This window comes from Lolium perenne, chromosome 5, assembly GCF_019359855.2.
Source record: "Lolium perenne isolate Kyuss_39 chromosome 5, Kyuss_2.0, whole genome shotgun sequence".
Classification (NCBI taxonomy): domain Eukaryota; kingdom Viridiplantae; phylum Streptophyta; class Magnoliopsida; order Poales; family Poaceae; genus Lolium; species Lolium perenne.
This window is the reverse complement of record NC_067248.2, coordinates 198,857,296-198,873,875: the sequence shown is the minus strand read 5'-3', so window position 1 is coordinate 198,873,875 and position 16,580 is coordinate 198,857,296. Positions and strand designations below refer to the sequence as shown.

Below are 16,580 nucleotides of genomic sequence, written 5' to 3'. Positions count from 1 at the left end.
CAATTTCGGTTTCTTGTGCCAAAATACCATTATGCACTAACGGAGACAAACACCCACGCAAAAAGACTTACATGCCCTTGCCTCTTCACACACAGGCAGCAACATTTCAAGACGGATCATCAGTATTTTCCAGAAGTATTGGACAACAGCAGTTAAATAACATTCAACAAAAAATTAGCACCAGATGACAGCATTCCAGAAGCATTTGAACAACATCAAATTCACATCATTCAGTAACATTTTCAGAAGCAACCACATTCCAGGAACACTATATTGACAATTTGACAATATTTTCAACAGTTTTCAGCAGCAATATAAGAGGAACATCCTATTTGTAGTACTTTTGCTCCTTGTAAATGTACTAGGAGGTGAAGAAGCATTTTCCATGGCTGCTGCCATTGACCTCGTCATTGGGCTTGATGTTGCAAGAGAAGGTTGAGAAACTTGCTTAGTTGGCATGCATGGATGGGTAGTAGTGGCTGTTGTAGTTTTGTTTGTCTTATGCCTACATGAAAACAACAGATTGGTATGCAAGAGATGTGCAAAATAGCAATCTATGTATGTGAACCAAAATACCTTTTTGGAAGAGGAGTTGCATCTCGATCGGTATCACTGTCTTTTTTGGGTTCTTTGCATGTTTTCAAAAGATGGCCCATTGCTCCACATCTTTTGCATACATGCTTCCTACCCGTTCCACGCTCGCTACTGTTCTTGTACCTTCTAGTTCTTGGACGTCTAGCACTCCTTGACAACTTGGGAGGAATCATTTCAAAGTATGGTTGTGCCTTAGGCCATTGAGATTAGCCCCTAATTGGCATGAGAATTGGCTCATATGCAGCTTTGAACTTGGCTACCGAGAAGCAATCATCAACATATTGATCTACCTTCTCTCCTTTAGAGAATATGAAATGGAGAGCAAGTGTGCAAGGCTTACCACCTATCTGCCAACGTCTACAAGAGCATTCCTTTTTGCCCAAGTCAACTATGTGCCTCCATCCATTTCCAGATATCTCGGCTATGGTTGGTGTTGCCCTGACTTCACCATAGCGCAATCCCTTGCTTTTCTGATTCAACTCTTTTACCACACTTGGTAGTATGGTACCTTGCAGCCCATCTGCAACCTTTCTCCTTTTTGCTCTCATTTGCATCGCCATCTCCCTATATTTGTCTGCAAGCTCCACGATTGCGAGTTGTTTCTTATCTCTGATCCAATTATTGAATACTTCTGCCAAGTTATTACTGACATACTCAACTTTGGTTATTGATGAAAACTTACTTCTAGTCCACAAACAATTATGTTGCTTCTTTAAGTAGGCTATTGCTTCTGGGCTGATTGCTTCTATCTCCGCCATGAGGGACTCATGTTTCTCAGTTTCGTATGTCCAGGCTAGAGGCCACATGTTATCAAGTATGTCACCTTTGAACTTCTTCTTGAAGTTGAGCATGAGATGCATCATGCATTCTCTATGCTCACAGCTTGGGTACACCGGAGTAATGGCATTCTCCAACCCTTTACATGCATCTGTATGTATTGCGAGACCTTCTGGATCACCAATACACAACTTAAGTTGTTGCATGAACCACACCCAATTTTTAGTGTTCTCCTTCTCAAAGATCCCAAATGCAACGGGAAACATCCAGCTATGTCCATCAACACCAATAGTCGCAATGTCCTGTGTACTTGCATGTAAGAAAGGTTGAATCAACCCCCAAATATGGTCTGCAACCTGCCAGAAAACCATCAATGCATGGCTTGAAGGCAACAAACAGCCGATTGAAGTAGTGCACAATGCCACCATTCTTCCGAACTTTCTTGATATCTATTTCACATACACTTCCTAGGTTGGCTGCCAATAATTCTGCCTTAAAGTTCCACAACAACTGAAAATTCTCCTGATATGTACCATTTAGAGAAGCCAATGCGCAAGCCGATTTGGATTGAGCCGCTGGCGACGTTGGGATTCGGTGGTCGGGCACAGGAGTGGAGCGGAGGGAGGGATTCAGAGAGGAGAGGGCCACGGCCGACGCTGAGGTTGGGCGGCCAGGCGCGCCGCCATGGTTGGTCGTGAGAAGGAGATAAGGCTTGGAGAATTTTGGTCTGCTCCGCTCACTTGGTCTGGTCCGGTCGTTTTGTCTAGATGGGGGGCAATTTGGTGATTCTAAATAACCTGACAAGCACCACATAGATTGACTAACGTGAAGACTTTGACAACTCACGGTAGTGATATTTTGGCATCAAAAACCTAAATGGCAGTGATATTTTGGCAAGTTAGGTTTTTTCAGTGCTATTTTAGCAAGTTTGGTTTTGACTAATGGTATTGTGGCTATTCTCTCTATTGATTTCTATTCGCCTAGTTACCTACCCCTCCGAGAAACCTCCTTGCTTCTGCCTGCTGCATCGCCCGCCCGCGTGTGCCGACCAATCTCCCCTCGCTTTCCCCACATCAACCGCTCAAAGTGTCTGCCCCACATCGAGCTTTCTCACGGGTCCCCGTGCTCCCCTGCCCGCCGAAACTACCACCAACCGCCGCCCGGCCCCCAGCTCCTCTCGCTGCTCTGCTCCCGGCCCTCCGGGGAACCGGCCGATGGAGTTCTCCCGCCGCGGCCCAGCCACCGACGGTGTCGCCGACGCCCACCGCTGCACCGACCCTCCGCCACACGGTACGTGCCGCTCGAAACAACACAGATGGAATCTCCGCCGTCTCTCGTCTCTGCCTGCGATTGTATGCGAAAGATCCTAGTATCTGTACCTCTTGTTTCGAGAGGGTTCGAGATTTCGGATGCAGCTTCTTTCTTTCCCCGTTTCTTCTTTGTTGAGGAAGAAAAGGTTCAGCACGGAAAGCCCACTCACAAACGAAACGATGGTACTGGGACTGTTCTACCTTCTTCTTCTTCTTTTTTGCGTAAAGGGACTGTTCTACCTAATCCACGCCTTATAGAACTGGTAAAAGTAGACTAGGTGCCGTTCGATTTGCTTGGGAGCACAAGATTGAATGATATACTGACAACTTGTTTGTCCTCGCATCAAAAACAAAAAAAAGGACCTGCCCATCCTACTTCATCTGATTCATCCTACTTCTCTGCCTGCGATTGTATGCGAAAGATCCTAGTATCTGTACCTCTTGTTTCGAGATTTTGGATGCTGCTTCTTTCTTGCCTGTTTCTTCTTTGTTGAGGAAGAAAAGGTTCAGCACGGAAGGCTCACTGACAAACGATGCTACTGGCCCTCTCTCTCTCTCTTTCTTTTTTTTTCTTTTTTTTTTTGCGAAAAGAGGCTTTTCTACCTAATCCCCGCCTTACAGAACTGGTAGAACTAGACTAGCTGTGGTTCGATTTGCTTGGGAGCAGAAGATCAAATGATACTGACAACTTGTTTGTCCTCTTTATCGAAAAAAAAACTTGTTTGTCCTCGCATCAAACACACAAAAAAAAGACATGTTCATGTTTGATTGACGGGCTTAGGCTGTAATTAGATGTTGAGCATTTGTTTGCAGAAATCAGGAGCAATGCTGTAGAATCCTGGTTCTTACCTGTTTAATTGTACAATGCTGGTGCAGGAGACGCGATGCTGATGATGAGGGACGCGCTGCTGTGGCAGCTCCACAAGGACCGCCTTCGTCAGGAGATCATCGTGGGTGAGCTCGCCAAGATAGAGCGCACCGTGGCACTTCGCACCACGTCCGGTCACCACACCACGGCGATGCCCTGGGACAGCATGCCGCAGCACAGAGGACCCATCTTCGGCTGGGAACACTACGGCGACGTGAGTGAGGAAAATGATGTGAAGCTACCACCAAACAACGACAGGCAGACTGCGGAATCCAGATTTCCAAAGCCCGTCGGGGAAGATCGTGCCAACAAATCCTGCAACACCTGCAAATGTGGTTGTAATGCGGGTCCACAGAGCTCAGCATTTGATGATCTGAAACTGCAAGATCCCGTTCAGGTAAGCAGCTTGTCCATTTTGTACTGTTTCCATGTGTCATTTGTTTTGCCTCACCACAATAACATTTGTGTGTACTTTGTACAAACGAGGTTAGAAACTGCTTCCATCGGTCCATTTTTGTTACTGCCTCACGATAGGACTTAAATGGCATATACTAGTATTAGTACTAGCAAGTGTACTCACCTTGTTTTCAAAATCACTTATTCTATTGAGCTTACAAAGTCATGCCATACCTTTTTCTTCAAAAAAGGTTATTAATAGAACACTGACAAGTTTACTTGGATTGTTTTCAAATGTCTATTTGCTAATGGTATATGAACTGGAAATCAGTATAAATCCTACTGCCCTTGCACTCAGAATTTCAGATACTAATAGCCTAATCAAACTGTACATCAAACAGACTGTTCCTCCAAGTAAAACATCGCCTGCGGTGAAGTGGGAACTGACAGGAATAACCATACCAGTTAAGAAGCCGAAGCCGAAGCTACCCATGACATGGAGTTGCACCGTGTGCCAGGTGCTGGTAAACATTGAGAAGGTCGTACAGAAGCATTGTGCTGGGACGATGCACCAGTCAAATATAGCAACATTGGAATCAAGAATTAAGGCCATCAGTGGTCAGAAGGCGAAAAAAGGAGCAAAACCTTCTACTGGTACAGATGAGGTAAAAACATCTTCAATAAGATGGAGTTGCAGCACCTGCCAGGCCAACGGTTTATGCCAATCAGACTTAGAGGAACACCTCAAAGGCACAGAACACCAGCACAACATCATAGCTTCATGCAAAGAAGGCAGTAACAACGATATGGTGAAGAACATTGCACCGGATGAAGCAAAATCGCACAAGAGCAATGTGCCACAGCATGCAGAAAAGGCACATTCGGTAGGCTGCAGCACTTGCCAAGTTATGTGCGGCCGCGAATCAGATCTGCAGATCCACCTGAAGGGTAAAAGGCACTTGAATAAGATTCGAGCCGTACTCGAAGAGAGCAAGAATGTTGCAGCCTTATGCCAAGAAGGCAGCAACAACGATGTAGCGAAGAACATTGCACCGCATGAAGCAAAATCGAACGAGAGCAATGTGCCACAACATGCAGAGAAGCCACCTTTAGTAGCTTGCGACATTTGCCAAGTTATCTGTGGCCACGAATCAGATCTGGAGATCCACCTGAAGGGTAAAAGGCACTTAAATAAGATTCGAGTCCTACTTGAGGAAAGCAAGAACATAACCATGGACCCTGAGGCACACAAAACAGACTTAAACCAGGACAGTGCGCCACAACGTATGGAGAAAACCAATTGCGAATTAGACTTGGAGAGCCACCTCAGAGACGAGAGACTCCAACTGAATATTCAGGCTCTTGGCGAGAAAACCAAGCAAGAGAAAAGCAATCCACAAGAAATTGCCAAGGGCCGAATACCATCATCAGAATGGGATTGTGCTACTTGCCAGGACAAATGTAACTCCAAAGCTCAATTTGAGCACCACTGCACAAATAGAGAAGATCAACGGAAGATCAATGTGATACTCGGCGAAGATGATATTGCGAAAGTGAGCAGTCTTCACATCGAAGTCCCATGCAAAGAAGGAAGTAACAACGATATGGTGAAGAACATTGTGTCACGGGAAGCAAAAGCGCATCAGAGCAATGTGCCAGAGCATGCAGAGAAGCCACCGTCAGGATGGAGTTGCAGTACTTACCAAGGCATCTGCAACTGTGAATCAGATTTGGATATCCATCTGATGAGTAAAAGAATCCCAGATATAGTAAAAGAATGCAGGAACATGGCAATGAATTCCGAGTCACAGAATACAAAGGTGAATCCAAATAGTGTGCCACAACATGTAGAGGAAACGAATTGCCAATTAAACTGGGAGAGTCACCCCGAACTCAGAGATGAGAGACTCCAACCAATGAACGATCAGGCCCTTCGCGAAACAATCAACCAAGATAAAAACAACCCAGCAGAAATTGCCAAGGACCAAATACCATCCTCAGAATGGGATTGCGCTATGTGTGAGGTCAAATGTAATTCTAAAGCCCATTTCGAGCATCACTGCGCAGGCAGAAAGCATCAGCAAAAAATAAATATGACACTCGGTGAAGGCGATATTGCAAAAGTGAGCAGTCTCCACATCAAAGTCCCATGCAAAGAAGGCAGTAACAACGATATGATCAAGAACATTGTGTCACAGGAAGCAAAATCGAATCAGAGCAATGTGCCAGAGCATGCAGGGAAGCCACCTTTAGTAGGTTGCAGCATTTGCCAAGTTATGTGTGGCCGTGAATTAGATCTGGTGATCCACCGGAATGGTAAAAAGCACATAAAGAAGATCCGAGCGCTACTCGGAGAAAGCAAGAACAAGGAAATGAATTCTGAGCCACAGAAAGCAAACTTGAACCCGGATACTGTGCCGCAACCTGCGGAGATAACAAATTACGAATTAGACTTGGAGAGCCACCTCACAGAGGAGAGACACCATCTCATGAATGATTGGACCCTTCATGAAAAAATCAGCCAAGATAAAATCAATCCACCAGAACTTGTGAATGACCAAATACCATCTTCAGAATGGGATTGCGCTGTATGCCAGGCCAAATGTAACTCTAGAGCTCAATTTGAGAATCACTGCTTAAGCAGAAAGCATCAACGGAAGACCCAGATGGTACTCAGCAAAAGCGATATCGCTAAAACGGGTTGTCTGGAGGCCCTGGATGAACTGCCTTCGGATGGCTCGAATAGCAAGAATGAACTACCTTCGGACGGCTCCAACACGGAGAATGAACAGCCTTCAGAGAACATGGAGGAGCAGAAGGCATCAAACGTTTGCGAGGTCAGTGGTTTGCAATGTAACAGCGGTAGAATGCTGGAACATCACCGTATGGGAGGAAGCCCCGAGCAAAGCTCAATGTAAAGAAATGGCATGTGTTCATGTATCCAGGTGTACGGTTGTTAGGGCATGTCCAATGCTGGACGCTAGTATAAGCGCTTGAGTAGAGGAAAAACGGAACTTAATCCCAGCGTTCTACGCAGAAGTGCACAGCTCCAACGCCAGCCTCCAACTTGAGGCGCTTATTTCCCCAGTCCATTAGATTTTAGAGCCAAACTTCAAAGAAGCGCCGAGCGCAACATCTTGCGGCGACATCTGAAACTAAGCTGTCTGTCAACCAGGATTTTGCCATGCAACTGTCAAATCGCTGGGATTAAAACCCTAGCGTCTGGGCTTAGCACCTTGCGCTGTAGATGCTCTTAGGGGAAATTGCAATGTGTGTTGTCTGTACATTCGAATCATGTGATGGCATTGCGAGAATCTTATATAAGTCGTTTCAGGACAAACTGCCGACTGTTATTTTATTCTGTGATACAACATGTTCATCTGATAATCAGGTAACTATGCCGATTGTGATTAGAAGATGGGATGGCCCAGGGCTTTCCGGTAGGAAGAGCGACCAATTTGCTCGGCATACAGTTGACCAAACAACTGGCAGAGTCTGGTAATTAGCATGCATACGTTGTAATGAAACGATACAGTTCTCACTGGAGCTGGGCCTCCATCTCAGCATTTGTCCGCACTGTGGAGATTTACATCCAAACCGGGCCCATTCCCCATAGGAAGGAGTGCTCAAAGTTTCCTCCCCCAGCCCCACCCCTCCCACATTCTGCTTTTGCAACGGTCTCTTTCTCGCGCGTCCCCGTGCTCTCCTCGCGGAAACAAACCACTCACTCCTGCCTCCAGTTCCTTCCACTCGCTGCTCTGCTCTGCTCCCCTGGGACCCGGCCGATGGAGTTCTCCCGCCGTGGCCGAGCCACGGACGTCGCCGCCGACAGTAACCGCTGCCCGGAACCTCCGCCTCACGGTATGTACCGCCCGTGACACCCTTACCTCTCGTCATCGCCTTCGAATAAAAGATGGATCCTCCCTGAACTGGTTGCAGACCCTCCAGCATCTTTACCTGTTGTTTTAAGAGGGCTCTATGCTCTGCAGGCAGGTTCTTCTTCCCTGAATTTCTCGAGCGAAAAATAAAATCGCGGTTCTGTTGAGGAAAAGATTCTTCCCTGTATAATAGTTGCAGTAGATTAGGTGTGGCTTGATTTGTTTGGGGCAGAAGATTCAAATTCTGCACAGCGTGTTCATCTTCTCGTAAAAAAAAAAAAGCAACTTGTTCATGTTCGATTGATTGGGTTGTGCCCATTTGCAGATGCAGGGGCCGGGAGAGAAATCTCTTCTGTTATGTAAAAGGGGAAAAATCGATTGACGGGCTTAGGTCCATCCTACTTCATCCTAGCATAACAGGAGCAGCCTGGTTTCTGTAAGATTATTATGTAATCAATGTAGCATTGGATGATTGCTAGCCAAGCTATGGATGAATGCCGGCGGCTGCCCCCTGATCTGCTGTACAGTTCTTTTGCTTTGTATTTAGGCTTCTTGCTTCTCTTTTTGTTTTGCCATCGGTTTGCTGCTTCTGCTTCTAGACTCTACACCATCTAGGCGGGTTCTTCTAATGAAAATAACACGCACCTAATGCGAGTTCAAGAAAAAAAAGATGTAGCATGATTGATCAAAATAGAGAGAAAAAAAGATGTAGAATGCTTTCTTTAATCAATTGCCAATGCTTGTGCAGCAGACGCGATGCTGGTAATGAGCGATGCGCTGCTGTGGCAGCTCCAGAAGAACCGCCTTCGCCACGAGATCATCGTGGCCGAGCTGGCCAAGATTGAGCGTGCAATGGCCCTGCGTGCGGTGCCAATGCCCCGGCATGGCATGCCGCAGTGCAGAGGACCCGTCAACTGCTGGGACCGCTACGGCGATGTGGGTGAGGACGTGAAGCTTCCGGACAATGACGCACAGCAGAGTGCAGAATCCAGATCTTGGAAACCTGTCATGAAAGATCGCGTCGACCAATGCTGGAATCCATGCAAATGCTCGAGTGAGGTTAGCAACTATTTTACCTCCACATGACATTCGTTGTAGTTACTTTCTATTTCAGAATGAGGTTTGTAACTGCTTTCAATAGTCCATTTTTGTCATTTTAAGGCAAATTGTGTATTTTTTACATGTATTGTTTTTTATATAGCATTATCACCTTGTATGGAGTAGATTGTAATCAAAATTAACAGTATTGGTCCGTTGTAGAATATGTATAACTTACTATTACTAGTAGCACTAGCAGGTTACTTTGCCTTGTTTTCGCAACCACTTACTAATGGTCAGATAAAACTTTACAGAACAGAACTTATAAGGTCATCCTCAACCTTTTGCTTCAAAATAAAGCAAATCACAGAACTTAGTACTAGCAAGTAGTAGACTCAACTATTTCGCAAGTCTAGTTGCTAATGATTCATTCAAACTGCTCAGAAATAGTATCAAATGTACTGTCCTTGTTTTCATAGTTTCACATATTAATGGCCTAATCGAACTGCATATCAAACAGACTGTACCTCCAAATAAAAAGTCGCTGGAGGTGAAGTGGGAACTAACAGGAACAACCATACTAGTTAAGAAGCCGAAACTACTCATGAAATGGAGTTGCGCCGTGTGCCAGGTGCAAGTAAACAGTGAGAAGAACCTACAGATGCATTCGGCAGGGAAGAAGCACAAGGCAATAATAGCAATATTGGAATCAAGAATTAAGGAAACCGGTGGTCAGAAGACGAGAATAGAAGCTGAACCTTCTCCTGGCACTGATCAGATAAACACATTGTCCTTAAAATGGAGTTGCGGCACCTGCCAGGCCAATGGTACATGCCAATCGGAGTTGGAGGAGCACCTCAAAGGCACAAAGCACCAGCAGAACATCACAGCCTCAAGCAATGTGGGCAGCAACAATCATGCGGCGAAGAACATAGCACCGCATGAGAGCAATGAGTCACAGCATGCAGAGAAGCCACTTTCAGTAGGGAGTTGCAACATTTGCCAAACTATCACTTGCTCAGATTTGGAGATACGAGCCCTCGCCGAACAATGCAAGAACATGGCAGTGAATTCCGAGTCACGAAAAGGAAATTTGGATCCAAATGGCATGCCACAGCACTTAGAGAAAATGAATGGTGAATTAGGCTTGGAGAGCCACCTTAGAGGCGGGAGACATCAAGTGGATGTTCAGGTCCTACACAAAAACATTAACCAACAGAAAAACAGTATTCACCAAATTGCCAAGGACCAAGAAATGTGTGAGGCCCAGTGTAACGCTGAACCACAGTTTGAGCATCACTGCGAAAGCAGAAATAATAAACAGAAGATCAATGTGACATTTCGCGAGGGCGATGTTACGAAAGTGAGCAGTCTCCACATCGAAGCCTCATGCAAAGAAGGAAATATCATTGATGTTGCGAAGAACGTTGTGTCGCAGGAAAAATCGCATGATAGCAATGTGCCGGAGCATGCAGAGAAACTACCTTCAGTACAGAGTTGCAGCATTTGCCAAGGTATCTGTAACTTCAAATCAGATTTGGAGATCGGCCTGATGTGTAGAAGGCACATCCGAGCTAAAGTAAAAATTGCAAAGGACCAAGAACCAACACCGGAAGTGGAATGTGCTGTCTGTGAGGCCAAATGTAACTCTGGACCTCAATTTCATCATCAGGGCAAAAGCAGAAAGAATCAACAGAAGTTCAATGTGATACTTAACGAAGGCGATATTGCAAAAGTGGGCATTGAATCCACATGTAAAGAAGGCAGTAACAATGATTTGTCAAAGGACATTGTGTCATTGGAAGCAAAATCAGAGGAAAGGGATGTCCTGGAGCATGTACAGAAGACACCTTCTGAACGGACTTGCAGCATTTGCCAAGGTATATGTAACTGTGAATATAATTTGAAGATCCGAACTATGGCCATGGCCATGTACATGAAGTCACGGAAAGCAAAGTTGATTCCAAACGGTGTGCCAAAACACGCTAAGAAAATGAATGGCGAATTTGACTTGGAGAGACGCCAGCTGAATGTTCAGGCACTAAGCGAAAATTTTAACCAATGGAAAAACAATCTTCGACAAATTGCCAAGGACCAAGAACCAGCCCCGGAAGTGGAATCTGCTGTGTGTGAGGCCAAATGTAACTCTGAACCTCAGTTTGATCACGAAGGCAAAAGCAGAATGCGTCAACGGAAGTTCGATGTGATGCTTGGCAAAGGCAATATTGCGAAAGTGAGCAGTCTCCACATTGAATCCACATGCAAAGAAGCCACTAACAATGATACTTCAAAGGACATTGTGTCACTGGAAGGAAAATCTCAGCAGAGAGATGTGCCGGAGCATGCAGAGAAGACACCTTCAGCACGGACTTGCAGCATTTGCCAAGGAATTTGTAATTGCGAATCTGACCTGGTGACCCGAGACATGGGCAAATTATACTGCAAGGTAACGAATTCTGAGTCATGGAAAGCAAAGTTGATTCCAAACAGTGTGCCACAACATGCTGAGGAAATAAATGGTAGTTTAGACTTGGAGAGCCAGCAACTGAGTGTTCAGGCTCTCGGCAAAAAAAATATCCAGAAGAGAATCAATCCACCAGAAATTGCTAAGGGCCAAATATCATCCTCGGAGTGGCATTGCACCATGTGCCAGGCCAAATGTAATTCTAAAGATCAGTTTGAACAACACTGCGCAGGCAGAAAACATCAACATAAGCTCATTCTTGCTGTGAAGGCGACATCATGCAAATAGGCTGTCTTGAGAAGTGAAGAAATTACCTTTTGGACCTTACAGCAATAATGAACTACCCTTCAGAGTTCAGAGAAGGTGGGGGGAGCGTAAGGCGCTGAGAGGTCTGCGTTTTGCAGTGCAACACCAGTGACGTTGTATGAGTATTGTTGTTAGGGGGGGCATTGCAACGCATAGTGTCTTTAAATCTGAATCAAGTAACGGCATTGCAAAATTGTAATACTGCGACATTTATTATGGTTCAGAGGGAGTATCATTTTTCTTTTTTCAGTGATATAATATGTTCATTCGATAATACTATAGTCCAGCACTTTGATATGCCTATTGAGATTAGCAGATGATCCAAGGCCTTCCAGTAGGAACAAATCATTTGCTTTGCATATGGCTGAACAAGCAACTGTATGGTCTGCTCATTAACATTCTACAATGAACGATATACTTGGCAGTTGGCACACTCCTGAATAAGCTCAGAAAGATGAGCATAAATGTCATCCCTTTTCCTTGGAAAGATTAGTGCAAGAAGAAAAGCATTGTTTATAAATCCTTCATAACATATGTCAAAAGAAAAGGCACGGGCAAACACCGGTAACTCAAAATCTAGGGTTAATGTTTCATAGCATTGTAATAAGACCGATCTTGTCTGTCTGTAAGTGTGTCGAACTATCTCTGGGCTATGCCTATCCTCTTCAATTATTCATTTACAAGGCCCTGCAGAATATTTGACAAACTAAGCGGGGCGCAGTCCAATCATCATCAGAAAAAAGGATGCCATTCCATAGCCAGGCCTACGGCGGGACTAGATCTTTAAAGCTACTCTGTCTTGCCATGCGGTTGCCCTCTTATCATCAGTGGCTGGAGAGTTTCCTGTATCCCTATAACCTGATAAGTTGACATTGGAGTTCATCATCATATCTTCATCTACCCCGGCCAGATCATGCCTCCCAGGTTCTGAATGGTCCTGGTAGCCCTGGCGTCCAGCTCCCACCCCATTCTGCAGGTAAAAAGGAACCCAAATTATCAGAAAACGCAGTTCTGCAAGTAAAGAAGCACCACATTGTCAGAAAAAAAATTCAGATGAGAATATAGTCTTGGCATTTCAATACATACCATTGCAGAATCCTGATTCGAGTCCATATTTGCGCCCTTGCTGGTAGACGGCCCTTCATTCATTCCCAGGGTAGACGGAATCTGCTGCCGAGCCTTTTTGTTCTTCAGACTGTAGTGTGTTTGCTGCGGATCGTCGTTGACAAACGAGCTGAACTTCTTCCGCAAGAACCTGGCAGTAAAAACACAGTTCCCGTGTGTATTAGCTAAAGGGAATGACAGAGCGAATGAATGTTAAGCACCAGATTGGTGACAGGAACTGGTCAGGAGGGAAGGAGCTGCCTGTCGTACTTGACTTCAGCGAGCAGCCCAAGCTTCCGCCGGTGCATCCTCTCCAGCCTCCGCTTCTTGGCCTCGGTTTCCTGCATCAGTCAAGCTCTCAGAATCAGCAGTTGAGCACTGAGTCCAACCTTGTAGAAACGTCGTACGTGGTATTAGTCCATACTAGAACTCACTAGCGCAGACACCCCACTGTTATTACCAACATGAGCAGTAGTAGTACAGTAAAGAAAAGCCTGGAACATATATCAATCGCAGACAAAAGGACAGTGCCGAAGATCAAACAGGCCGTGGTAAGTGCAATGTACCGAGCCCAATCGAGTATTATGCATTGTACATGGCAGTAGTCCGTATGCTAGAAGTAATTACTGACACCCGGTTGTAACCAACATGACTAGAGCAAAAGAGCCTGAATCCCGAATTTACCAATCCTCCAACTGAAGTACTTACGGAACATCAGTCAGTCAGAAAGACGGACAGACAGACAAAACTAGGCTACCAAAGATGAAACGGCGGGCGGCGTGATACGGCAGAGTTGCGGCGGCCAGAAGGGCGTGGTGATGCAATGCACTGTATGCGATAAGTTGATAGTACGAAGCGATTCGCCGGGTGGACATCATCGGCCAAGAAGAGAAGAGGCAGGAGCAGGTTGGTGGGCTGACCTGGAGCAAATCGTGGTAGTCGTGCCAGAGCGCCTCGAAGCGGTCCCTTCCCCTGGCCTCCCTCTCCGCGGGAGGCGGCGGCGCCGCCGCCGGGGCCCGCTTCGTCTTGCCCTTGTTCCTGGGCAGGCGCGCGTCCCCGCCGCCGGCGGCGGCGTCCATGGCGCAGGAGAGGCCGAGGACCCAGCGAGGGTTGGCGGCGGGAGGCGGGGAATCCAGGGGGGCGGCGGAGGGTGGGGAGGGGGGAAGGTAGATCTAGACGGAGAGGAGAAGCGCGTGTCGTGGTGAGGGCTCAGGCCACGGGAAGGGGAAGGGGGGTTGAGGAGGGGGCGCCTCCATACATCCATCCATCGTCATCTATCCGGTGCGGTGTGCGGGCGCGTGGGCGTGAACGTGACCGAGAGAGACAACAATCCGAGGGGAGGAGGAGCTTGCTTGCTTGCTGGGTTTTTTGGGGCCAGCGAGCGGTACGGCGTTGGAGTTTCCATATCCACCGCTTGGTTTGGTTTTCCTCCGCAGCGAGCGAGCGAGGCGTTGCCTGCCTCCCTCCATCTCCATGGAGCTCTACTTTCCTTTCCGCTGCCTTTGCGCATCCTTCTGGCCGTGGGCCCGGGGAGGGCTGTCTCTGCATGCCTTATCGAGCATCTTATCCCATCTTAAAGTTGGTTTATTCGGCATCAGCGAATGCTACTCATTATAGGAATTTCGACAAAGCAAATTTATTCATTACTAAAGCCGAAGTCAGTATGAGTACTATTATGAAAAAATTCAGACCTCGGGCTCGAGGACGTAGTTTCTCCATAAATCGGCGTCCATGGTTTTTTCTACTTCAGCCACAGCTTATTAACTGTTTTTTTCCTTGCAAACTGTCTAGACAACAAAATCTGACAAATTAAACTGAACCGGATACCACCGTTCCAAAATATAACCCTTGTTAGATATCTAAGTTAGCTTTTTTTACAAAAATCTAAACCCTCCCGGCACTCAAGGGGCCTTCCATCACCTTCTCTCCTCCCTCCACCACCACCGCAGGGGCCACTAGGAAAATCCGGCGTCGCGCGGCGGTGGCGAGGGCCCCTGCTAGCTGCGGCTAGGTGTGGCGGCGACACACGCCGCTTCTCCTCGGTTGCGGTGCTGCTGGGCAACGGCGGCAGGAGGCGCGGTGTGGCGGGCGGGAAGAGGTGGCGAGGAGGTTGGGCCGATCTGGGTCCGCATGTGGCATCGATGGCCTGTCGCTCTCCCCGCATAACCTGGGAGCCAAGGCGGCGGCCCCGGGTGTGGCGACGGCGGCCTCCTCCTTCCACCGGAGGGGGCAGCGAGACATGGTGGGTCATGGGATCCCATGCCTTGCAAAATAAACGAGGGTGGCGGTCCTAGGGTTCCTTCCGCGCGGAAACGAAGATCAGCTTCATGCCTGCCCTCGCTGATCTGGCCTTCGAGTTCCGGAACGCTTCCGCCGACGAATTCCCATGGGCATCTCATGCCTGGAGATCGTTGGACCGGATTGAATTCGATCGTGCGCGTCCGTGTTTTTTCTGGTCGTTTGGTTTCAAAGGAGCGTTGCGAAGCTCTGCTGTCCGTTACCATCATGGGACATGTCTTTGATGCTCTATGGTGAATTCTAAAGCGGAGAATATCAGAAGAGCCAGGATATCAGGTCTAGCAATGGAGACTTTTGACTTTGCGGTGTTGAGGAACTGGCTTGGTGATTCGTGACTTGAAGCAGCATCATTGTAAGTGGGGGGCGACAACACAAGAGAAGTTCAAAATCTTATCTTGCAGGTTGAAAATTAAAGGTCTGGGCTTAATTGATTGTGGTTGGCAATGGACTTGTTAGGCATTATTTTGTGAGCAAGGTATTTCTTCACGGTCAAAACCTATGATCTTTGATCGGGCGCCGATAACCCTTGTGCAATGTTTTCTTCTTAGAGGCGTCGGTTTTGGAGAAGCTGAATTTCTAGTGTTGTTTTGGTGGTGTTAGGTCTGCTGCTACAACGAATTGGTCGTTGTAGCGGGATTTTCTTTTTTTCTTAATTCTTCTTTTTTGGGCTATGTGCAATTGTGCATCCGTAACCTGCTATGGAAGTTGTTGCAAAGGTGGATGTAATTGGTATCTTTGTGACATTAACATATGTTTCTTATCGAAAAAATCTAAATTAGCTTTCTAAAAAAATTAGCTCTGAAAAAAAGGATTATATTATGGATCAAATTTTTAATCACTCCGTCATTTGACTAGATTAGTTTCGGCCACTCGACCTAAAAATCTGAGTAAACCCTTAAAATCTATATGAAATGTTGTTGTCTCTGACTTGGGTCCAAATCTGGCACACGTGACAGCCTATTTAAATAATAGTAATAATAATAATAGAAACTATATAAAAACCATATCTAGAACTTTTAGGTTTTCTTATAAAAATAGAAAATATAAATTTCAAGAAATCAACTGAGGCAAGCATTTCATGCAAAACAAAATCATAACTATCCATATCTAGAACTTTTAGGCTTTCCCATAATATTCCTTGATTTTTTTTACCTATTTTATCTCATTATTTCTAAACATATAGAGGTTTTCATTGCTACTCTTGCATTTCCATATTTTTCAAGACATAATTCTTAAGATAGTTTTTTAGGGAAAAATTAAGATGCTTTTTCCTCATATTGTATTGATCATTTATATCTTTTTTCCTAAATTTCCTAAGCGTGTTTTTGGTTGCAACGTCAGCAATCGACCACCGCGGTGTCAGCTGGTTATACAACATTCATTGTAGGGGCTAAAAAAATATGTGCAATGTTGAATAAGGTTGGGCTTGTCTTGTTTGGGGTCCAGAGAGCAAACTAATCTTGGTCAACAATTGAGGGGCGCCAAGTTGACATTACAAACAAAAAATATACCTGGTATCATATCATCTTCATCCCCTAGCTGAGAGC

The 16,580-nt window shown here is 46.0% G+C and overlaps 4 protein-coding genes across 5 annotated transcripts; 2 read left to right on the top strand and 2 right to left on the bottom strand.

Moving 5' to 3' along the window:
- Positions 1-800: 800 nt before the first annotated feature.
- Positions 801-1,742, bottom strand: LOC127303994 (uncharacterized). The gene has a single exon (XM_051334706.2). It carries the CDS (start codon positions 1,740-1,742, stop codon positions 801-803), a length of 942 nt encoding a protein of 313 aa, XP_051190666.2.
- Positions 1,743-2,393: 651 nt separating this feature from the next.
- LOC127301537 (uncharacterized) lies at positions 2,394-7,332 on the top strand. Its single transcript, XM_051331797.2, has 3 exons — positions 2,394-2,661; positions 3,558-3,946; positions 4,347-7,332. The coding sequence occupies exons 1-3, from the start codon at positions 2,586-2,588 to the stop codon at positions 6,861-6,863; spliced, it is 2,982 nt and encodes a 993-aa protein (XP_051187757.1). The 5' UTR covers positions 2,394-2,585; the 3' UTR covers positions 6,864-7,332.
- Positions 7,333-7,584: 252 nt separating this feature from the next.
- LOC127301538 (uncharacterized) lies at positions 7,585-12,125 on the top strand. Of its 2 annotated transcripts, none has more exons than XM_051331799.2 (3): positions 7,585-7,806; positions 8,575-8,882; positions 9,382-12,125. In XM_051331799.2, the coding sequence occupies exons 1-3, from the start codon at positions 7,731-7,733 to the stop codon at positions 11,611-11,613; spliced, it is 2,616 nt and encodes an 871-aa protein (XP_051187759.1). In that variant the 5' UTR covers positions 7,585-7,730; the 3' UTR covers positions 11,614-12,125. The 2 variants fall into 2 exon arrangements, with proteins under 2 accessions (XP_051187759.1, XP_051187758.1); XM_051331798.2 differs by having other exon boundaries at positions 7,586-7,806; positions 8,572-8,882.
- Positions 12,126-12,208: 83 nt separating this feature from the next.
- LOC127301539 (uncharacterized) lies at positions 12,209-14,110 on the bottom strand. The gene is made up of 4 exons (XM_051331800.2): positions 13,656-14,110; positions 13,006-13,076; positions 12,718-12,886; positions 12,209-12,601 (listed from the first exon to the last, which is right to left on the bottom strand). Exons 1-4 carry the CDS (start codon positions 13,812-13,814, stop codon positions 12,407-12,409), a joined length of 594 nt encoding a protein of 197 aa, XP_051187760.1. The 5' UTR covers positions 13,815-14,110; the 3' UTR covers positions 12,209-12,406.
- Between the last annotated feature and the right edge of the window lie 2,470 nt (positions 14,111-16,580).